Source organism: Mesoplodon mirus (assembly GCF_964341445.2).
Source record: "Mesoplodon mirus genome assembly, chromosome: 5".
NCBI lineage: Eukaryota > Metazoa > Chordata > Mammalia > Artiodactyla > Ziphiidae > Mesoplodon > Mesoplodon mirus.
This window is the reverse complement of record NC_138980.1, coordinates 101407826-101433451: the sequence shown is the minus strand read 5'-3', so window position 1 is coordinate 101433451 and position 25626 is coordinate 101407826. Positions and strand designations below refer to the sequence as shown.

General features: G+C 35.5%; 1 protein-coding gene across 1 annotated transcript in view; it reads right to left on the bottom strand.

The window, feature by feature from the left end:
• The window catches only part of SLCO6A1 (solute carrier organic anion transporter family member 6A1), a gene marked incomplete at both ends in the record, with an annotated part of 203002 nt that overhangs the window by 35023 nt on the left and 142353 nt on the right, over positions 1-25626 (bottom strand). Inside the window, 3 exons of the mRNA XM_082623305.1 lie at positions 2461-2656; positions 8823-8967; positions 19592-19704. Of these exons, the coding sequence (XP_082479431.1) occupies positions 2461-2656; positions 8823-8967; positions 19592-19704 (454 nt within the window). The remainder of the gene's footprint in view (positions 1-2460; positions 2657-8822; positions 8968-19591; positions 19705-25626) is intronic.

Genomic DNA, 25626 nt, shown 5'->3' with positions numbered 1-25626 from the left:
CCCTCTGCTATATTTTGGAAGAGTTTTTGAAGGATAGCTGTTAGATCTTCTCTAAATGTTTGATAAAATTCGCCTGTGAAGCCATCTGGTCCTGGGCTTTTGTTTGTTGGAAGATTTTTAATCACAGTTTCAATTTCAGTGCTTGTAATTGGTCCGTTCATATTTTCTATTTCTTCCTGGTTCAGTCTTGGAAGGTTATGCTTCTCTAAAAATTTGTCCATTTCTTCTAGGTTGTCCATTTTATTGGCATAGAGTTGCTTGTAGTAATCTCTCATGATCCTTTGTATTTCTGCAGTGTCTGTTGTTACTTCCCCTTTTCCATTTCTAATCCTATTGATTTGAGTCTTCTCCCTTCTTTTCTTGATGAGTCTGGCTAATGGTTTGTCAATTTTGTTTATCTTCTCAAAGAACCAACTTTTAGTTTTATGGATCTTTGCTATCATTTCCTTCATTTCTTTTTCATTTATTTCTGATCTGATCTTTATGACTTCTTTCCTTCTGCTAACTTTGGAGTGTTTTTGTTCTTCTTTCTCTAATTGCTTTAGGTGTAAGGTTAGATTGTTTATTTGAGATGTTTCTTGTTTCTTAAGGTAGGATTGTATTGTTATAAACTTCCCTCTTAGAACTGCTATTGCCTCATCCCATAGGTTTTGGGTCATCATGTTTTCATTGTCATTTGTTTCGAGGTATTTTTTTATTTCCTCTTTGATTTCTTCAGTGATCTCTTGGTTATTAAGTAGTGTATTGTTTAGCCTCCAGGTGTTTGTATTTTTTACAGATTTTTTCTTGTAATTTATATCTAGTCTCATAGTGTTGTGGTCAGAAAAGATACTTGATACGATTTTGATTTTCTTAAATTTACCAAGGCTTGATTTGTGACCCAAGAATTGATCTCTCCTGGAGAATGTTCCATGAGCACTTGAGAAGAAAGTGTATTTTGTTGTTTTTGGATAGGATGTCCTATAAATATCAGTTCAGTTCATTTTGTTTAATGTGTCATTTAAACCTTGTGTTTCCTTATTCATTTTCATTTTGGACGATCTGTCCATTGGTGAAAATGGGGTGTTAAAGTCCCCTACTATGATTGTGTTACTGTTGATTTCTCCTTTTATGGCTGTTAGAATTTGCCTTATGTATTGAGGTGCTCCCATGTTGGGTGCATAAATGTTTACAGTTGCTATATCTTCTTCTTGGATTGATCCCTTGATCATTATGTAGTGGCCTTCTTTGTCTCTTGTAATAGTCTTTGTTTTAAACTCCATTTCATCTGACATGAGAATTGCTACTCCAGCTTTCTTTTGATTTCCATTTGTATGGAGTATCTTTTTTTCATCCCCTCACTTTCAGTCTGTATGTGTCCCTAGGTCTGAAGTGGGTCTCTTGTAAACGGCATATATACGGGTCTTGTTTTTGTATCCATTCAGCCAGTCTATGTCTGCTTGGAGCATTTCATCCATTTACATTTAAGGTAATTATCGAAATGTATGTTCCTATTACCATTTTCTTAATTGTTTTGGGTTTGTTATTGTAGGTCTTTTCCTTCTCTTGTGTTTCATGCCTAGAGTAGTTCCTTTACATGTGTTGTAAAGCTGGTTTGGTTGTGCTGAATTCCCTTAGTTTTGCTTGTCTGTAAAGGTTTTTGTCATCTTACTAGATGCTTTTTGCCCAGACACTTTGCCAGAAGTGCCAGCTTCTTGCCAATGTCCAGAAATAGTAAATATACTCAGGGTAAAATGCAACTGCAGAAGTTTGCTTCTCCTCACAAGGTTTGCCTTTCTCCAGGATTTTGGTCTTTAAATTCCTAGTTGCCGAAACAACTGTCTTATGCCCTTAAACACATTTTTAAAACGTTATTCAGATTTTCTAGGTGTTCTTAGTGGGAGCATTGGTCTGCCATAAGCCACTTCATTTTAGCTCAAGTGTAAGTCTTGTTTTCTTTACTTATTTTACTTGCTTAGTCCTTTGGTTTCCAATTCCAGTTCTGTTTCTCTTCTTTAACATCAATCTCTGCCCAGTTCTTTGAATTTTTGCATGTTTAACCTAAAGGAGACATTACTCATGCATATTTTCAGATGTCTTCAGTTCCATTCTTTGATAAGAAGGCAGACATACCAATTCAAAAACAAAGGTAAGACTGGCTTTTTACAGACAGTTAGTATGGTCTCCTAGTTGCTACTCACTTTAATACAGATTTCTACTTATGGGTTCTGATTCATTTCAATATGTTTTTTTTCTTTAGACTATATGAATGCATAAGCAGTCATACTACAAGCTATCATTATGATATTTCTGCCCTTAATGTGAAAGGTGAAACTATGCTTTATGTTTCTTTTACATGTTCAATAATGCCAAGAATGATATGAGCATATTAGGCTTACTGGATAAATAATTATTAATCGACTAAGAAATATATTGTTGGGATTAGATGTAAAAATCTCATATATATAAAATTATATTTACCCGCCATAATCTTCAGTGATCCCAGCAAATGGTATTGAATCACAGCGTACAAAAATTACAAATGCAAGCAGTACAAGTGTTACAGCAGATGTAACAATTACAAATCTCATAAGGCCTTTACAAGACATTTGTAACTTGGAAATAATGATACCTCCCAGAATCTGGCCAAGAGCACCTCCTGGAATTAAAACAAGTCCTAAAAGAAAGGAGGAAGAGAAAACACAGTTAAAAATAGTCAGCTAAAGACAGTACAGAAAATTCATACTTTGAGGTAATCCCCTCTGCTCTAAACATATAGCAAACATAGATTTAACTAAGAGACCGAGACAAAACTTAAAAGCATGATATTAATAAATACCTCAACAAACCCTGAACCCTAAGAGAAATACAAATTTGCGAGTGGGGCTGAAGCTATAGGCCTAAAGGACCTAGAATAAGAGGCTCCACAAGATGTTTTACAGCAGTTGTGAGAAATACAATAAAAGGCATACCGGAGGAACAACATTTGAAAATTTGTAGCTAAGAATGAGAAATTTCAATAATTAAAGAAATATTAGTCCTGGGAATAAAAGTGCACTCCAATTACTGAGAAAGAGTAAAAATAAATAAATATTAAATCACATAAGGTAGTAAGGTAAGGAAACTTCATAACATCAAGATTAAAGTGTAAATTGTAAAAGCTGCCAGAGAGCCTGTAACTTGCAAAAGAATTATAATTATAGCTAATTTTTTAAAAAGATAAAATTAATAACCTAGGCCAAACACACATACACGATCTTGAGGAGTGGGGTTAGTAAACTGCAAGTGAGTAGTGAAAATTTCCTAAACCAACTGAGGGGGATAAAATGAATTAAAAAATGAGTCCATTGACAGAGGACAGAATAGTGGGGGGAAAAAAAGAAGCAAAAGAGAAGTGTAATAAACAAAATGTACAATTAAAAAGTTAAAAATTACTTAAATATGTCAGAATTTACAATAATGATAAATGGACAAAACAACTATTAAAAAGATAGAGTATCAAATTTGATATTTTTAAAAAAGGAAAGCTTGAAAATAAAGCAGTGAAAAAATATGTACCATGAAAATGTAGATCATGAACATGTATACACCTAATGACAATGCATAAAATAAATTATGCAAACACTGCCTAGATTTCAAGAAAATTAAAAATCTATAAACAAAGTGTTCTAACTCAGCTTTCTCAGACACAGAGACCTAGCTTACAACACTATTAAAGATATGGAAAGTATTAATTGATTTGAACAAGCAGTTATTTCAAAAGAGAAGAGCCTATTTCTACAAACTAAAAATCTCTTTTCAATAATTCATGGCTTAAGTAAAAATATGCTGATGAGAATTAAAAATGCTTAGAACTGAACAATAATACAAATTACATCTAAATGTATGAGATGCTACTAAAGAAAATCTATAACTAATGATACCTCCATTATAACTTGTTAGGAGAACTAAATGAGTTAATATTTAAGTGCTTAGAACAGTGTATAGTCACATAGCAAACATTATATGAGTATTTGTTAAAAGGTACAATTTACAGACAAATTCATTTATTAGAAAGCAAAAAAAGTACAAATAGTGTAGTGGCAATGTTTATTAAGAAAATTGTGGGAATTGGAAGTGAATCAGAGGGTGAGCAACAAGGCTGCAGTTAAGAAGTCAAGAAGAAGTAAACCACATTTTACCTCATAATCTCAGAAATTAAGGGCAGTAGGTATGACTGAAAGCAAGAGTGAGGTAGACTTAAAAAACAAGAGGATTTGATGGCCGTCTATATAAAATGTTTGATCCCCAATTCCTATCCCTACCCACAATGCCAGAGAACCCTAGGTTTATTCAGTTTGAACCCAACAACTATAGAGTTAAGAAAACCAATTACATCTGTGAGCAGAAAGCTGAGAACACAACTCAGCTGAGAAAGTACTGGCTGTCAGGCTTATTGCCCTAGGCAATAAGAAAATACTGGACACTGGGAGTTCAAAAATTAAATAGCTGGGTCCTTGAAAGACTACCCTAAAAGGACACAAAACAGTTGAAAATTCAACTGCAAAGCACAGAACTTCCAATCAACTTCTTATGTAAATACTTTATTGGTGTACAGAAAAATATACAAATCAATATTACACATTTGATGAATTTTCAAAGTGAACATAACTATGTAACCACACCCAGGTAAAAAAATCAAACATTACCAGAAGGCCAGAGGCTCTTTTGTGCACTTATAGGATTTTATAAAATATGAATCATAAAGTATGCATACATTATGGCTTCTTTTATTGGACATGATATTTGAAAAATCCACCCATGTTTTTGTATGTAACAATAGTTCATGCCTTCTCATTGCTGTATAGCATTCTACTACATGCATACAACACAACTTATTTATTCACTGTGATGCAAATTGTGCTGCTACTTTTAAAATTCATGTATATGTCCTTTTGTAAATGTTTGCATTCTGTTGGGTATATTCTTAAGAGAACTTATGTTGGGTATATAACTAGGAGTTGAGTTCCTGGGTCAGGGGATATGTATAGGTTCAGATTTTTATGATACTGCCAAACAGATTTATAAAATGATAAACCAATTTACATTCTCACCAGTAGTGGATAAAATGTCAATTGCTCCACATCCATTGCCAACATATATCTTTCTTTTTCATTTTAGCAATTCTGGTGAATGGGTAATAGTATTGCATTGTGATTTTAATAGGCATTTCCCTGAAAAACTACTGAAGGTGAGCACATTTTCACATGAATATTGGCCAATTGATATCATCTTTTATATAATGTCTGTTCAAGTCTTTTGTCCATCTTTACTGGATTATCTGCCTTTTATTATTGTCAGATTTTTTACATATTCTGGACACAAACACTTTGTAGAATATTTCTATTGAAAAGGTTGTTTTGCACGCATTTTCACTCTTCATGCTGACATCTGATGAACAGAAGTTCTTAATTTTAATGTAATAGCACATTTTTTTTCTTTATGGCTATGTAATTTGTGTACTGTTTAATAAATCTTTGTCTTCTCCAAGCCATGAAGATATTTTCGTATGCCTTATTCTAAAAAGTTTTATTGTTTTACCATACACATTGAGATCTGCAATCCAGCTAGAATTGGTATCTATGTATGTAGTGAGGTAGAGGTCAAGATTTGTCTTTATTTAAATGTACTATAACTACTACTCTATTTATTGGGCAACAATTCTCCACTACCCTCTGATGCTGTATATCCTACAAGTAGAAGTACTGACTGCTTTTTGTTTCATATTTTCTAAGATATTTCTATAGTGAACATGCTTGGATAAGCAAGATAGACCCCCTTTTAGAGCACTTTTGTTGTGGCTTCACTATACTAATGCTGTGGCTCCAATTTCAAAATATAAAATAGGTAATTATTTTTTACCTATTTTAGGCTTGTACTGTATATGCTCTAAACTCCAAAAGTGATACTGGAACACATAAATTGTTACCCTTGCTCCTCAAGTATGGTCCAACAGGAACAACATAGAATCTCAGAAGGAAAAAGGAAAGTCCCAACTCTCATTATGGACTCACATGAAGCAGAAGTAGTAAGAATTGTAGTATCTCAATTCAACAGACCTTATGTTCAGTGAAAAAAGTTACCAGGGGCTTGAGGTTTACAGTGGATTAACCACCAATTGAATTCCATTGTTCCTATAGCCCTGGATGTTCCACACATTGTGATGTAACTAAATTTTTGGCACAGACCGATGGCACTGGATACACTGTCTTGGACATTGCTGAAGTCTTCTTTTGCATCCCTCTAGCACCCAAAGAAAAAGACTAATTCTCATTCATGCTACAAGGCCACAAATATACATTTGCAGTATTCCCTGAGGAGTACCTAAATTCCTCTTCTATTTACTACAAGGGGGCAGGTCAGGATTTATTGTGACTACCACTACACTATGATGCCCAAAGCTTTCAGTGATAGATGTTATTCAGTTGGCTGTAGGGTCAGAAGCCTGACTCAATGGCTCTGACTCTGGTACTAGCACACCATCACCAGCAAGGGTGACTGACCAACCCTAACAAAATCCAGAAGTCTGCCTATCTAGTTTTGGGGGGATTCTGCAGACAAAATCACAATGCTCTATCACTCTGGAGGTTAGGGAAAAATTGTCTCCCTTCCCCCAACCAAAAGCCAGCCTAGCATCACTTTGGATTCTTGAGTATTAGAGAGAGTAGCCGATTCACTAGGGCATTCTCTTTGGTCTTGTATACCAGCTAACCCACAGGCCTACACTGGATGCTAATCCGCAAGCTGTGGTATGCTCCCTACTTTGAGGTACCACAAACCTAATGACCTATTTGAGCTACAAGGCTCCATGACTGATGATTTTGTTTGCTGGAGCCTATGGAGAAGGGAGGAAGTCCCCACTCAGAAGCATCGTTGCTTGTATAGGACTCACCGACTCCCTGAAACAGGTACATTTAAAAGCAACTCTTAGCTTACTACTGACCCCTTGTCACAACCAAAGCTCGGACCCACAGAGACTTTGTGATTCTGTGGACTGATATTCTCATTTTGAGATGAACCAAAACAGACTCACCACTAACCATTTGACAAGCCTTACTTGTCAACTGGGATTGGTGTGTTCAAGCCATGGAGGTGGGTCACAAGAGATCTTCAAATGATTAAAGAAACACCACCAGTATCACAGAGCCCTCAGAAGACAGTGGAAATCTCTTTTAAATGTACTTACTTTTGGTTACTCAGGGAAGATTTCCAGAGGGACTACTGATACATTATTTATATGTACCCTGAGGGCAGTTATCTTTATTACTCTAAGAGTAATCCAACTAGAAAAGGTGGTACAAAATTTGTCCCTAATTTTAGTTGAAATAATCAATGACACCTCATCCCTGGAAAGCACTCTGGTCAGCCTCAGTCACTGATCAGCATTGTTATGGATGACAGAATTGCCCAAAACTTCATCCTTGCAGGCCAGGGTAGAATATATATGCAATTGCTAATGCATTCTGTTATGCTTGGATTAATACCTCAGGCTAAGTGGAAAGGTCAATACGGAAACTTTAGGAGAAAGCCATCTTGCTTTCTAAGGTAGACCCTGAGGGTCAAGAAATTTGTTCAGCTGGCTTGGTCCAGGAATTTGCCAGCATGATTAGGCCAATACTGCAAGTGGCCTTATCCTGTTCTTTGGAGTCCTGTTGATATGAGCCTTAATTAAATACTCTATGAAACAAATTGAATGGGTTTAGTCCCTATCTCTATTAATTAATCAGAGTGTCAAACAATGTGGTATACCTGTGGAAAAATCTGTCATGGCCCCTGAAACTGTGTCATGTTTGGCTTTTGGACTATGTGCAGTCTGACAGTGGTGTGCTCTTTATCACAAAATCTACTCAATAATAGGCTGATAGTCAATGTTTTTGCGCACCTTAACATTCGTTTTTTATTTGGCCCACATGTTTTATGTTCCTTCTTTTTTTTCCTTTCTTATTTTTTTAAATTATTAGTAAAAATTTTCAAATAAATATACTCATTTACTGTTCTTTTTAGTATTCTTTTACTGGTTACCTGCAAGTTACAGTATGCATCTCTGACTTTTTATAGCATAAAATAAATGATCACATTTACCATCTTTCCATTAATGCTGGAACCTTAAAACATTTAATTCCATTTGCAACCTCTTTTGGACAGCCAATTCTCAGTATCTAGTAAAACTGATGTACACAATAGCAATGCCTCTTCAATGTCTAAATATAGATCAACTTTTACAAATGTGCACAAGGAGACATGTACAAGTTTATTTGTTACTGCACTGTTTGGAAAAGTGAAAAAGTTGGGGGCAACTTCATATCCTTTTATATGATATGGATAAATAAACAGTATTCATAAAATAGAATCCCACAGCACTGTTAAAATACACTGAATAGAGATCAGCATGAATCGATGAACATAATTTCAGATGAAAGTAACAGAAGAGTACATACAAAATGATATATGAATTTTAGAAACAGATTGTATGCAGATAGGTACATCAGAGGTAAAAATATATAAATGTGAGAGAAGGATGAACTCTAACTTTAGAAGAGTTGTTACCTATGGGGAGGGAGGGAGAGAAATGGGATAAAGAAGAGGTACAGAAGTCTTACAAAGTTTTATGTGTTAAAAACTATTGATGCAATGATGGTAAAGTGCTCATATTTTAAAAATTTCAAAAAGCAGTATTTAGATATTTTAAGTTTAAGCAAATGCTACTACTCCTTCTACTTTCTGCTTATTTGAAATAGTTCATAAATACATATAAGAAAACTTTACATAAAAATTTCATAATGAATACGAGTGGAAATGTCTACCTGCAAGTGTAGTTGCTTCACTGGGTGTTAATAGAAACTGATTTTCTATGTATATAGGCAAAAATTCAGATGCTCCAATCATAACTAAAGATTCTGAAGCTCTGGACAGAGACAGGTACACAAACATTGGATTCTTGATCAGAATCTGAAATAGAAATAAGTTACACATGAATTATTTTATTTTGTTAGGTAAAGAGGAATAGATATACCCACTAGTATGTTAATGACCAATCCATAAAAAGTTTAGCTTTCTCAATCTTAACTGAAAATACATATATATGTATATAAAAATTGAAATATAAATTTAAAATTCACCAATATACACATACCATAAAAGACATGTAGTGTTTTAACCATTTTTGTTATTTGATCTCCACACCACCTATAATTTTTACTTGGGGATCTGGCAGTTTGCTAGAACTGCTAGAAGTAAAACACTAACCTTCAAACTAATTTCTGTATTTCCTAAATATGTATGTATCCTTTAAACTATTTAGTGGTGGTTTATATTTGTACATATTTTTTAACAAACTTAAAATTTCTTTTTCTAGCCCTAAACACAATTTCTAAAATCTATTCATTTTCTGCATATTCATCGAATTCATCTTCTGAGTGCTATTTAACATTACATAGTGTAATTCCACAATATTTATCCACTCCCATAGGGTTACATGCTTAGGCTGACTTCAACTTCCTACTGGCACAGACAAGGCTACATTAAACATCCCTGTGCAACCCTTAAGGAAATAGGATAGAGTGTCTTTGGAAGTACATATCCTAGAAAGGGTTTGCTAGGGCATTGGAATTTGGTATACTTCATTCCATTATTTCTCCAAATCTTTTCTCCAGAATTATCAGTTTATAGTCCCACCATAATATAAGATAGTTCCATTTTCTTCATGTAGCAACTGATACTTTCTAAAATTCATCAGATCAATATTTCTGACTTCACATCCCCTTCCAGAACTTTGCTATTCTCCAAGAAAGAGGCATTGAACTTCGAAAGGGCTTTACAACTGCCTCAGCAAAGCAAGTAATGCTGCAAGACTTCTGAGGCTGGGTCATAAAAGGATAATATGACTTCTGCTGGGAACTCTCACTCTCTCAGGACTCTGGCCTTGGAACTTGGTTACCATGTTATGAGAAAGCCCAGGCCAGATGGAGAGGCGATGTGCAGGCATTCCAGCAAACAGCCAGGATCAAAAGCTACTATCTGAGTGAGCAAGTCTTCAGATGACTCCATCCCCCAGACTTAGTTCACTACAACTGACCACAAGTAGAGCTGAGAAGAGTAAGCTCTGCACAAATCACAGAGAGCAAAACGGATGCTCTAGTATTTTAAGCCACTAAGTTTTGGGGAGGTTTGTCATGTAGCAATAGATAACTGGCACACCCCACATAATCACAAACACTTTAATATTGGCTGGCTTTCAAAAATTTTCCATGCTGATGAATGTATATTACTACAATGCTATATTTTGTATTTCTCTAATTTCAAATATAACTGAGCATTTCTTGATATAATTCTTAGCTATTTAGGACTGTTTTGTGTGTATGAACTGGCTATTTGCATGTTTATTAGGCTTCCTGAAATTCTTGTGTAGATTTTCCAAGAATTCCTTGTTTATTCCAAATATTAATCTCTTGTTGGATTTAGATATCTGTTGCCCACCTTTTAGCACTGTTTATAGCTTCCTTCATTGAACAGAAATCTTTGACTTAATGTAACCTAATCCATAAATTATCAGCCAATATTTGACGCTATTGGGAATCTTGTCTAACCTTTCCTACCTCTATGTCACAAGGTATTTCTTTCATTTTAAACATTAACTTTGTTTTTTCTAGTCACATTCTATTAACCTAGAAATCACCTTTTTGCATAATGTTAAGTAGAGAGCCAACTTCATTTTACCAAATAGAGAACGAAGTTAGTCATCACACCTATTGAACAATTATCCTTGAAGTGCCTCTTCTGTCATATGACAAGTTCTTAGATACATTAATCTGTAGCTGTGTTCTTTATTCTGTTCCACTGGCCTATTTATCTGTACTAAGAAAATGCTACCTTTTTTTTTTTCACTACTAAGGCTTTATAGCCTGTCTTAATGTGTACTAGGATCAACACTCTGTTTTACCTATTTATGCCCTTATTCTGCCATAATAATTTTAGAATCAATTTGTCATTTACTAAAAAAATAAAATTCTTGCCATAGTACTGATTACATCACATTGAATTCATAGATTGAGAAAGAAATCACACATATGAAAGTTGTCATTTTATTCATTAAATTGTATATCTCTCAACTTATCCTAGTCTCCTCTAATACTGTTACATAGAGTTTTAAATTTTTTCATGAAGTTCTTGAGTAGTTCTGAATTATTTATAGTTTTGTGATTTTTACTTTATTATCTAATTTTAAAAATAGATATTTATGAATAGTCTTATTTGAATATTTTATTTTTTTTAATTTTATATTTATGTTGCACATTCAGATACTGCTCAATTAGTGGATTACACCTCTTTTATAGGTCCTTCTAGTTCACAAATGTTGATTTATTCATAATAATTATTGAGAATTGAATATTAAGCACAGTCCTTATTCTAATGAAAGTTATAGCAATATTCCATGATGTTGTATGAAATGGAAGTCTGTATTAGATATAACAAGCAAAACAAGAAACAGAAAATCTGGTTTTTTGTCTTGGCTCTGCAACTGATTTTTGGAGCAACAATGAGCAAATCACAATCTCTACATATCTCATTTTCAGCAAGTATTATGTAATAGTAGATAGAGCAATGGCCTGAGAGTAAAATACATGAGGTATTCTTATATTCTTAACCTCAATTCGGCCACCTGTATGTGTGTGTGTGTGTGTGTGTATGTAAGTGTGTGTCCAAAGATATACATGTCTTTGGAAAAGTTACTCATCCTCTTTAAATTAGTGGTTCATCATCTGTAAAGTAGAAATGATAATATCTATATTTATGGTGATTATGAGAATTGCATATATGTAATAATTTATATAATTTCTGGCACATAGTAGGTGCCCAGTAAAGGATATGCATCAGTTTGATAATTTATAAAATAAGAGTAATCACATGAGATTACTAAATTTGTTGTTTGTAAACTTTAGTTAGCCTTAAATCATTTGGAGAGCGGTTATAAAACATGTATTGCCAGGTCCTACTTCCAGAGTTTCTGATTCAGTAGGTCTGGAATGGGGCCTAAGAATTTACATTTTTAACAAATTCCCAAATGATGATGATGATGTTAATCTGAGAACCAATGCATGAGATAACTTTTGTGTTTATGCTGTTTAGGATTAAAATGAACAGACTTAGTGGCTAATTCAGTTGATGTAACTTATCATAATGTTACACAGAAAGTTAAGAAAGCCCAAACACTCTCTCAGTAGCTAAACAATTCAGAGCTCGTAAAGAAATAGAACCATCATTCAGAATAAGATGGCAGCCTATCTTGTCTGCTCAGTAGTGGGAGTTCCGTTGCTTTATCTTGATTGCTTCAAAGGCCCAATATTCAGTTTCTTTCTGTCAGCTTATTGTGTCTATGTCTGCTTCTATTTTGGCTACTGACTATTCTCTCTCCATTTTCTTATCTCAATGGCCTTTGCTCATTCATTTTCTCTACGTCAGTTTACCAAAGCTATGTTGCTTGAGTTTCCCTCTCCTTCTCCTATGTATATACTCCACAAGAGAGAGGAACTGACTAGATTAGTTGGTTTACAGCAAGGTGTCTCTGTTGGTCATTGTTCTCAAGATATGATATTTAATAGGTTTTGGGGAAATCTAAAGATTACTATCTTGGACTCAAGTGCTGATCCCAGATCTACTTTTGGCTTTTTGGAATATATCATACAGAACAAGGCAACTAATGCACAAGGAAACACTTCTGGGCACTTTATTCAGAAAGGGACTGTGAGCCTAGCAAATACTCAGAATACCATGGATTCTCTTCCAGGTGTTCCTGCTTTAAAAAAATCAACCCATTTCTTTTCTTAGATATAAAATACAGGAGGCAAAGAAGAAGGCCAGATATACAAATCGGTATCCAAGTGGTTTCATGTAGCAAAATTAGGCTTAATTCTGGTAGTTGTTGATACACAAAGGGAGAAACTGAATTAGTTCCGCACAGTAGGAGACAGTTGTGTGCAACAGCCATATCTTGCAGTACTGTGGATCTTAGCCCCAGTCAAATGGCATATAATCTATAAAAGTATTAGATCACTATGTTGTACACTTGAAACCATATAATATTGTAAATCAACTACATTTCAATAAAAATAATAAGCTATAAAAATTATCTTTACTGACATTTTAATAAAACTCTTTTCTTTCCTTACTTGTTGAATTTTCTAAAATATATCATGCCAAGCAAGAAATACAGTAATACTAGGGAGAATCCATTTAAAAATATCCACTTCTCTGGCTCCCTTTATTAAAAACTCATGACAAGTAAAGAAGACTTAAAAAAAAAAAACTGTGTAGAAAATCAGGAGGTGTGTATTTCAACCAAGTATTAGTAAGTCTTATAATGATGGTGATACATTTTACTGGCTGGAATGATCTGTTTGCTGGAATGATTTTCCATTAGTCCTTATATCAGGAGCTTCTAAACAGTCATTGGACTTCAAGCAAACAATACCAACTAAGTGTCATGAACCATGAGGTACTGAACTACAGGATTAATAGAGGAGAAAGACAATAGGCCTTTAGTAAATGAAGCTCCTCACACTAGTCTTTAATTTTCTTATTTTATAGTTGATAACCCACACTTCTTATCAAGATAAAGGAAAATCTTGTCATGATGTTTTCCCCTAATTTTTTTGTGCATTTTCCTTCCCTAATCTAAAATCAGAAATATTTCAATTCATATTATTTATGCATTTATTGAGTTTTTACTATGGGCTATGCACTGATCTGTACGCTTTACATTCCTATGAGGAAGGTACCATTATTGTACCAATTTCTTGGCTGAAGAAAGCAAGGCTCAGAAAGGTTGAAATACCATATTTCATTGAATCTAAAATGCCAATGCCATCTACTGTAAGAGACACCATTATTTTATGTACTTCTAAGTAAAAAAAAAATCACTACCACTCACATTATGGTACAACGCCTTAAGGAAAGTCCTACGTTACTCAGATTTCAGTCTCACCAGCTTTTGAAATACATTATATCTATTAAGAAGATACAATGTCAATTTTTCTGAGTTTTCTGAGGTATTTATATATTTTGTATATTAACCCATTACCATCCAGATCATTTGCAAATAATGCCAATTTTTCCTGACTCAGCTACACAACTTGGCATGTGGGAGGCAATCCTTTTGCAGATATCTCAATAAAAGAACAATAAAGCTATCTCTACTTGTGGGAATTCTTTACTTTAGTCCCATAAAACACTTGACTATTTCTTTGCAAGAAAATGTGAACTAGTGATCATTCCTACAACAGCAAGTATTTGCTTTACTAGTATCAAAAATTATATCCTGTTGCTGTTTCTGTCTTTCTATATATATATATTAACTTTACAATTCAATGCTTAAATATTGCATTAGCTTTTTGAAGAGTTAAAGAGCAGTTTCTTTCAATATGGACAGCACCACTAATGTATATAACTCAAAGTAATAATAATATGAATAGTCATGACCAAGTTTGCTATATCAGGCAATATCTACTATGTCACAATTACATTCTGACTTACAGCTATTTCAAGATTCCATAAGTTTAAGATCCTACCCAATTTCAAAGATGTTAAAATGTCCAGGGGAAAAAGTGTATCTCAGAATCAAAGAAATATTTGTATCAATATAAGGTCTCAACAGCAGTAAATGCTATATACTGTCTCCACTGGGTGGTCCTACTAGTAGGTAGGCCTGCTAACAGATCAGAACCTATGGATAAGGGGAGACCTGATTCACCATTAGCCTTGTTAACTCTTGAATATATATGTGGAACACAAAGAGTAGGCTATAGCTGGCTCTCTTAAGGCTTTTCATCAAGGAAAATAGGATGCTACTCTCTGGTGGTCAGTCTCTAGTGTGCAACCTGACTTTTGGGCTTAGGTGAAAGTAACAGACCCTAACAAGGAAAATCTCTCTGCCTATTAGATCTACCACAGAGAAGCATAAACTCACAGTTAGTTCTACCTTTTACTCGTTACCAGAAAGTCATAGACTCTCTAGCCCTTACCTGAGGAGAGATTATAACCATTACCCACTGCACAAACCGCTCTTGCTTCCTTGAATTCCTTTATAATCTTCATTGCTTGACTGACTCACAAGTAAACACCAACCCACCAGAGAACACTGGCTAACCCTTTATCATCAGGGAAGACATGCTCTACTTTAATTTTACCAACATGGCTTAACAGATATGCTCTACTAAGAAACTCATCTTTGGCAGGTGCTAAACTATGAAAGAAAGCAAACACTGCAAATTTTTAAAATCTTGTAGGCCCGTTATCTCTCTGTTTTCTTTCTGAAACTCAAGCCTGCTATAATGTTAAAGGCAAGAGCCTAGATGTATGGGCTTTTCTATTGAATCTTAACATTACATGTCTATAAGGTACCTGGATTTTAGAACATTTGCGTCCCCATATTTTAGGCTTTTTATTTTTCTTTCTTTGTAATGGCTCCAGAAGCTCAGATCATGTTGCTTCCTAGAACGTCTACTTTTTTCTTCCTACATAAATTATTATCAGTAGCCCTGAATTTTATGAATGCCAAGTGATTCTTTAATTGGCTCCTGAAATTGAGTCCTCATATGCTACAGCTGAATAAAAAATTCAACTTTTTATGGCACATACGGAAAACTTCCTGAAACAACATTCAAACTGTACTGACTTTTCAATTCTTAATCCACTCTAATCCATTTTTTACACAAAGTTTAAAAGTTCCTAAAACAAAATTTATATTATGTTCATATTATTCCCCTACTTAAAATAAACTAGTGACTTCCTATTGCATTAAAAATAAAATCTAAAGTTCTTACCCTGTCCCACAAAGACATGAGTTAGCCTCTGAATGTCTCTCCAACCTATCATTCTATCACTCTCCCCACCAAGTAACTATGCTCCAACACAGAGGTCTTCTCTAAACTGAACATACTCAAATCTTTGCTTCCTCAAGGTCTTTCCACATGTGTACCTTGTGCCTGGAATTTTCTTAACGACCATTCTTCACATAGTGAACTCCTTCTCATGCTTTAGGTTCCTCCATTTAAATGCTCCCTGTTCAGTGAAGCCTTCTTTACCCCTCACCTAAAACAGGTTTCACACAATTTTCTCTACTCAGTTGTTAATCAGTTGTTTTTAATCTGTGGGTTTGTTTTTTTTTTTAAATCTGAGACCCATAAGTTCCATAAAGGCATGGGTATTATTTACTAGTTTATCTTTAATACTGTTGGGCTGCACCCCACAAGCCTATAAGGCCAGTGCCTGCCCAGCTTTAAGACTGAAGAAAGCCTGGAGTCATTGACAGAGACATCAATGGTTTAATGGATGGGGGAGCTTACATGTCTGAGGCAAGGTCCTGGAGCGACATCTAGTCGTGTGCAGCAGACCAGCAGACAAGACATGGCAGCAGGCTTTGCTGGGGGTGCGGGGGTGGGGAGGAGGGGTGGGGACTGCCAGTTATAGGGGGAGTCAGGTTGGCTCACCAGGTTACCATGCAAACTAGCACAGCGGCATGCCCCTCACCGCCCCTTTGATAAGAACGGTCACTAGCTGGGCCTGGGGCAAGTGTGTAGAAAGGTCAGTCAGTCAGGAGGGTTTAGGTGAAGCAGGCACTGGTGGAGCAGAGGAATGTACAGAGAGCCAGAGAACAGCCACCTTGAGTGGCCTGACCATATAAATACCAAACACAGTGACCCTACACAATTAAAAAGAGATGAATAAGAAAAACTAAAATAACAATCCATTATATTGTACTACTATGTGCCAGGCACTGTTCTAAGCACCTTACATTTATTAATATGTTTAATTCTAAGTATGTATATAAGATATGCACTACTATTACCATTATTTTATAGAAGAGAAACTAAGGCACATAAATGTCCCCAAAACTATTTAAGAATCATTAAAAATGGTGGGCTTCAACAACTGTTAGCTTGTAATCATTAAAAAATTAAATGGGTATGGGTCTATCAGGTTGTAACAAAAAAAATAGTTTAACTTTTTAAAAGAGTAACAAGTTATTCCATTTAAATTACACACCAATTTGTACTTGATAAATGAAAATGAGAATTTCTCAAATTATTGTTTATATAAAGTCCAGGTGGGCTCAAAGCAAGGAAATTTCATCTTGACTACTGTTTTGCTCTTGGCCACTTTGTGGCAGTGTGTTAGGAATTTCACAAGGTGATTTATGATTTTTGTAACCTTCCTTCTTCCTAGGACAGGCACCTATCAGAAACTAAGTTTACAAGCCAACGACATATGCAGAACCTGCTCTGTAATTGTGCTTTCAGAATTAGGGTAAGTAGAAAAATCTTTGATGAATCAGTGATTTTCAAACTGTAATCTAATTTCCAGAGTTTTGAAATGGTTGTTGACAATTTTGCCAGTTTCAATTACTGTTTTTTGGAGCTTAAGAATTTCTAAGCCCCTCACTCTTGACATTCTGGAAGTCCCTTCTAATAAACTTTTAAGAAGATTAAGATATCTTCTAGTTACCCACCCAGACAGGTGTTAGTCAGAAGTCTAAGACTGTTAACTGGACATTATATTATTTTGTATCCTAACACTAGCAATCAAAGCACTCTATTTCCAAGAAAGAAATATTGGAATTGGCTTGTTTTTGTTTCTTGCCTAGCAATAATTTTTTTTAAAAAATCATGTTTAAATTTTCTGAAAAGTGTATTTCAACAACTGTATTTTAATTTTTAACAATGTGAAAAAGTTATACCCAACTTATTTCAGTACTGTTAAAATACACACACAAAATATTTTGTAAAAATTAAAATTAAATAAAAATTGAATGAAATATAATCCATTACTGGGAAGAGTTCATGATTAGATAAAAAATAAACACTTTTGTGTTTGAATGAAAACAAGTAAACAAAATTTCTGATTTTATACAACAAATCTATTCATTTTAAGAAGAATTAAACTAATATAATAAAAAGTACTATCTGTACACATCCAATATATACATTTATATGATATGATATTTTGAACAAACATCTATGAAAGCATTAAGGAGAGAGAAACTCATTTTGCCTAGGAATGTAAGGTAAGATTTGACAAAGAGGTCTTCTCAAATGGAGAAGAAAGAGAAAAACATTTGAAGTAGAGAGATTTGCATCTACAAAGGTAGAGAATTATAAAAGTACCCAATATGTCCAGGAAAGAGCAAGTGGGGGAGATAGGGATAAATTTCTGAGATGAGGTAGGAAAATTCAGTTGATGGTATTGTGAAGGGTCTTCAAAGTCCCACTGAAAGAGTGTGAAATTCACCTGCCAAGTACTGTGGAAAATGACTTGATAAAACCTACATGTGAGAAACACAGCTCTTCAGACAACATAAAGGATGAAGTTATGAATAGGAAAAGAGAAAACAAATTGAATATAGAATCACTAGAAGTTGGGTTTTTTTAACCCCACTATGTCTGTACTGTAGGCTGTGTTTCTCACCCAGAAAACGAAGTGTTCTTCTCCATTTGATACTGAGATGAGATTATTTTCCATAAAATAAGATGTTCATTAGTTTTGCTGCTTTGGTGGGTCCATAGAAGCAAAACTCAGTCATAACCTGTGAGAAGGGCTGACAGGACCTTTATCTGGGTAAGGTCCTATAGGTCATTCTGAAATAAAGATAAACATTTCTAAATGAAAAAAAAAAGAAGATGTTTGTGAGAAGATTTGTTAACTTCTAAAATTCTTCTAAGTTATTTAAATATAGTAAAAAGATAATGTTAATACCTCTGTCATCTTTTTTTAAAAAAATTAATTTATTTTTGGCTGTGTTGGGTCTTCGTTGCGGTGCACAGGCTTCTAATTGCGGTGGCTTCTCTTGTTGCAGAGCCCAGGCTCTAAGCCCAAGGGCTTCAGTAGTTGGGGCTCGCAGGCTCTAAAGTGCAGGCTCAGTAGTTGTGGTGCATGGGCTTAGTTGCCCCGCAGCATGTGGGATCTTCCCGGACCAGGGATCGAACCCGTGTCCTCTGCATTGGCAAGCAGATTCTTAACCACTGCGCCACCAGGGAAGCCCCCTCTTTCATCTCATTAAATGGCTTATTTATTTATGCAGGGAGAAAATAAACTCAATATAATATAAAAGTCAAATTAAAAGCAATAGAAGAAAGAAAAATACTTGGTACCAGTATTTGACACTAATCAAGTTCTTGGTGATGCCACTTAGGTGAAATGGGTCCTATTTTCCATTACCTATAAAATGAGAAGGTTAATTAAGACTTCAAAAGTTCCACTCAGGGGCCTCCCTGGTGGCGCAGTGGTTGAGAGTCCGCCTGCCGATGCAGGGGATACGGGTTCGTGCCCCGGTCTGGGAGGATCCCATATGCCGCGGAGCGGCTGGGCCCGTGAGCCATGGCCGCTGAGCCTGCGCGTCCGGAGCCTTGCTCCGCAACGGGAGAGGCCACAACAGTGAGAGGCCCGCGTACAGCAAAAAAAAAAAAAAAAAAAAAGTTCCACTCAGATTTAAGCTGAACACTTTATAGTTATTTTCTTAAATCCACTACAAAAGAATTGTACATGTCAATTTAATGTGTTTATGTAAAATATTTTACTTTACCCCAAAAGTAGCAAATAAATCCTTGATACTAGCTCCAAATTCCTGATCTTTTGTTTGATCTCTGTCCAACAAATGAGGCTGTTTACTTTCTCTGGCTTTTATCCTTGTTGTGCCTATATGTTAACAAGTAAAAGAATCTTATGACATGTTCAAATAACTAAAACACATATTATAAACATACATACACATGCCAATACACCCAGTTTGTCTTGAAATGGCAAGTGAGCTGTTTTTGAATTGCTAAAGTCAATCTAACTAAAAGGCACATTCTTCTAAAACAGTGCTGTCCTAAAGAAAATTCTGTGATAAGGAAAATGTCCCATATCTGTATTCTCCAATGCTGTAGCCATTAGCTGTACTGTGGCTGTTAAATACTTGAAATGTAGCTCCTATGACTGAGTAAATGGATTTTTAATTTAATTTAAAACTTAAATAGCCACATATGGTGACTACAGTATTTAACAGCATAGACCTAAAATATAAAAGCACAAACTTTGATATTACTAAAAATATTTTGTGCCAATGAAATGTACTACCATTAGGAGAGTATTTGATTTCTCTAACATTACATGTATATTTTAGTGTTTCCAAAAGAATTTTAGTAGTTATTACTCTATCTTACAACAATTCTATGGGGTAATACATGCCTTAAATCATGATAGGTAAATAGGTTTAAATATGCTTATTTCTTTAAGAAAACTTCTGAATTTTAGATATTAAGCATTTTTAAAGAGGAATGACAAGCAGCAAAAATATGTACTAATGAAAGTCTGGTACATAAATAAAATAATACTTGGCTACATGCAGCTTTATTTGTTCAAATAATACTAGTACATGTCACTGTATGTCCATGACAGAATGAAATGTACACAGAAAGAAATGCAGTTCAGCCATATTCTGAGAATTGGTAGGGATGAAGAATACACTGTCCTTTAATTTAATGAATTATATTTTTATAGTCACCTCGAATACCATGTGGAAAGCATGAAAATGGTATTAATGTAGACCATGCAATAACTGCAATAATAACAAAATGAATCCACCAACTCTGCTGCCAGTGTTCATCATCACCACTGTCTTCAACACTTTAATAGAGAAAATGAAAATTTTCAACTTTGTATATTTTATTACAAAGAAAGCCATGATTAAACAAAGCAAGAAAGAGCATTTTCTGTTAATTTGTTATTGTTTTGCTGAAACTGAGTGGTTGTGAGTTCTCTAGTTATGTGGTTCTCTTTTGTCCTGCAGGATACTAAATTTTTTCCTTTCCCCACTTTTCCCCTGTCCATTCAGATGGCAAAGAGTAATTCTTTGTTCCTTTTTAGCTTGTTTCTCCAACAGAAACTATGCATTTAGAAGACATCACTCTAAATCTCATCTCTTTTTAGAAATCATTCCTGCCCCTTTAAATCATGTGCCCAATTCTTTAGGATAAGCCTGGCCCTTTAAGTTGCACAGCTAACACTGTATCTGGGTACGTGACCCTTTAAATCACATATACTTGGTAATCTTTTTCTTATAGTCCCTTCTCTGAACTCTCAGATTGAGTGTGTATTACCCTTCTAGTGATCATACCTAATCATGCTTTGATAGAACTTTGTCTTCTATCTTCCCTGTGGTTTTTCTTGGTCGGCCTTTGCAAACTACAAGCCTTGCAGTGGGCAGGGTGAGATGAAAATGTGAAGGATCCTCTGCTGGGATTTGTTGATTTTTCCCTTTTTACTCACAGTTATTTTGCAGTTTCAACATCCGTTGTCTTCAGTAATGCTCAGGCCATAATTTTGTGGGGGATTTTCTCAGCTGTGACATTATTTTGTATCAATGTAATGGTATTAGGAAGTGGGGCCTTTGGGAGGTGATTAGGTCATGAGGGTAGAGTCTGCATGAATGTGATTAATGACCCCAGATAGACTTCTTGCCCCTTCATCCATGTAAGGACACAGGGAGAAGCAAGGACACCAGGAAGCAAGATCTCACCAGACACTGAATTTGCCAGCACCTTGATCTTGGACTTCCCAGCATACAGAACTGCAAGAAGTAAATTTCTGTTTTTGTAAGCCCAGTGTATAGTATTTCTGTTACAGCTGCCCAAATGGACTAAGATAGTACAGAAGAAATATTCCTGCCTAGAATAAGTATCTTTCCCTATAAAGACAAATCTCTATGTTAAAAGAGGGCCAACCTAATAACAAAGTAATCAACCTGATGACAGCTTGTCTCCCAATGAATGTGTCGTATCGGGAACTCAGGGTTGACCTCTACTACTGATGAATTGGATACTCAGCAGTAGTAATACTCATATCCTAGTAAATATTCTTGTTGAGAGATTGTCCTTAGTGTGAAAAAGTCCATGTTACTGCACTCATGCAAAGTCACCATTACTGTCACCATGGCCACTTTTCACATGAGCTTATTGAGGAAGAATTAGGGTGGTTAGAAGAAAAAGAGAGAGGCTGGCTAACATTAACAGGATGGGTCATCTTGTCCAGCTGATTAAAGAGCCTCTTCCAAAGTACATACCCTTGTCATGTGCCAGTTCTAAGAGTTTCATCCACATATTCTCCTGGTTACTTATTTTTTTTTAATCTTGTTCTAAGTCCTTGGCTACCCAACCATAAATTAGTATAAATTTATACCTCAGGCCATCCCTCCTTCTATGCTAAGTGGACAACCAGCCTGAAGTTCTACTCACTAGAATGATCTCCTGATTTCAAGGCCACTGTTGAGGGGAGTTGCAATATAGTGGCCATCCCCTTTCTCATCTCAATGAGAGAACTTAATATTCACACAATTAAATGTTTCCTTTTCCCTGGGAATATTTTCTAGTATTGTTAAAAGAAGCCACATGACCCAGAACTCTTAAAATAACTTCTGTCCCTCCAGTGATTAAATGCTACAACTATTTAATTTCCTAGTCTTGCCCTCCCTGAACTTAATCCCATCCTACAACCTATGATCATTTTAGTAACTATCTTCAATTTACTCCCAGCAATGAGGTTATCTGTGCATACAAATATGCAACCTAATTCTGGAATCCTAAAGCTACTTCTGATACTATTTTTAGTATCAGTTAGGATACTGATAGGAAACAGATGGTATACTCATCTGAAATAATCTGAAGAGAGAGGGACAAGAAGACTATTTCCAGTGATGTGGGCAGAGTTTAGGGAAATGAACAGGGTACAGCACAAAATTATGGGGTCAGCAGTACAGTAGCAAACTGTTATGACAAGCCTTAATGTCAAGTGGAACAGTGCTTAATAAATGGAAAAGGAAGCCTCAAAGGAGGTGTCATCTTTAGAATAGGGATACAGCCAATCTGGGTACAACCCCTGCAGAAACTGGAAGGATAATACCCTAGCCTTAATTTGCTCCTGCCCTCTCATTTGCCAGTGCCTCTCATTGGCCAAATCCAACTGAAATCCAGAGTTCAAGGGATTATGTTGAGGCTCTCAATATAGCCTCCTGGGGAAGAAAAGAGAATGGAGAAGGTTTTAGAAAGGTGGAAGTGAATTTAGAGGGTCAAAAAAAATACATCCAATACATATTCTCTGATACTTTATCTGCCCACCCACCCTGCCCCTTCCAGCTACCAAAACTTCACTATGGCTAGGTAAGAACCCAGATGAGCTGGCAGGGGAGCTAGGAGGAGAGCTTCCACATATTATCTGTAGCAATAAATAATTATGGAAATAGTTGGCAAGTTGGCAATAAATAACAGGAGCTAGTTGGCTTCTGTACCTCAGTTTTAATTAGTTCTACATTTATATAAAACCAGAGGTTCAGAAATGGAGGGTGGACCTTTCTGTTTTCTTGTAGTGGTAGATTTTTATCTCCTTCATCTTAATGAGAGAACTAAAAAAGGCAATAAGTCACTTATAGTACCACTTCCCAATACATAATTAAATATAACTTTAAAAATACATATTTAGGGACTTCCCTGGTAGCACAGTAGTTAAGAATCCACCCGCCAATGCAGGGAACACGGGTTCGAGCCCTGGTCCAGGAAGATCCCACATGCCACGGTGCAACTAAGCCTGTGCGCCACAACTACTGAGCATGCACTCTAGAGCTTGCGAGCCACAACTATTGAGCCCAGGTGCCTAGAGCCTGTGCTCCACAACAAGAGAAGCCAGCGCAATGAGAAGCCTGCGCACCACAACAAAGAGTAGCCCCCGCTCGCCGCAAATAGAGAAAGCCTGCGTGCAGCAACGAAGACCCAACGCAGCCAAAAATTAATTAATTAATTAATTAATTTTTAAAAATACGTATTTATATAGCAGAAAGAAGGAAACAGTAAAGACTAGAGAAGAAATAAATGAAATATAGAATGGAAAAATAATAGGGAAAATCAATTAAATTAAGAGTTTATTTTTTTTGAAATCAACAAAATTGACAAACCTTTAGCTAGACCAAGAAAAAGACTCAAATAACAAAAATCAGAAATGAAAGAGAAGATACTACAACTGATGTCACAGAAATAAGAAAGGATCATAAGAAACTACTATGAACAATTTTATGCCAACAAGTTGGATAACCTAGAATAAATGGAAAAATTTCTAGAGACATATAACCTATGAAGACTGAATCATGAAAAAATAAAATATCTAAACAGACACAGAACCACTAAGGAGAGCAAATCAGTAATCAAAAACCTCCCAACAAAGAAAATCCCACGACCAAATGGCTTCACTGGAGAGTACCACCAAACACTTAAAGAAGAATTAATACCAATCCTTCTCAAACTTTCCCAAAAAATTTAAGAGGAAAGAATACTTCCAAACTCATTCCATGAGGTCAGCATTACCCTGAAAACAAAATCAGACAAAGATACTATAAGAAAACTACACACTAATATTCCTGATGAATAATGATGCAAAATTCATCAACAAAATACTAGCAAACCAAATTCAACAACATATTAAGAGAATCATACATCATAACCAAGTGAGATTTATTCTGGAATACAAGAATGGTTCAACATATGAAAATCAGTTAATGTGATTTACCCCATTAACAGAATGAAGGACAAAAGCACATGATCATCTCGATGCAGAAAAAGCATTCAACAAAATTGGGCTTCCCTGGTGGCGCAGTGGTTGAGAGTCTGCCTGCCAATGCAGGGGACACAGGTTCATGCACCGGTCTGGGAAGATCCCACATGCCGTGGAGCAGCTGGGCCCGTGAGCCATGGCCGCTGAGCCTGCACGTCCGGAGCCTGTGCTCCACAACGGGAGAGGCCACAACAGTGAGAGGCCCGCGTATCGCTAAAAAAAATTGAGCACCCTTTCATTGTAAAAACACTCAACAAACTGATAATAGAAGGAAATTACCCAACATAATAACAGCCATATATGAAAAGCCCACTGCTAACACTGCACTCAGTGGTGAAAAACTGAAAGCTCTCCCTCTAATATCTGGAACAAGGCAAAGAAACCTAACTATTTTTACCACTTCTATTCAACATAGTACTGGATATTCTAGCCAGAACAATCAGGCAAGAGAAAGAAATAAAAGGCATCCATATTGGAAAGGAAGAGGTAAAATTATCTCCGTTTACAGATGACATGATCTTCTATTTAGAAAATGCTAAAGACTCCAAAGAAAAAAACTGTTAGAACTAATAAATGAATTCAGCAAAGTTGCAGGATACAAAGTCAACACAAAAATCAAGTGTGTTTCTGTACACTAACGATGAGCAGCATGCAAGGCAAAGATTTGTACACCGAAAACTCCAAAACATTGCTGAAGGAATTAAAGAAGATACAAATAAATGGAAAGACATACCTGCTCATGGATTTGAAGACTCAATATTGTTAAAATGCCCTTAATACTCAAAGTGGTCTACAGATTCAATGCAATCCCTATCAAAACCTCAACAGAATTTTTTGCAGAAATAGAAAAAATATCCTAAAATTTCATATGGAATCTCAAAAGATCCCAAATAGTCAAAACAATCCCAAGAAAGAAAAATAAAGACAGAGGCTTCACACCTCCTGGTTTCAAAATATATTACAAAGCTATAGTGATCAGAA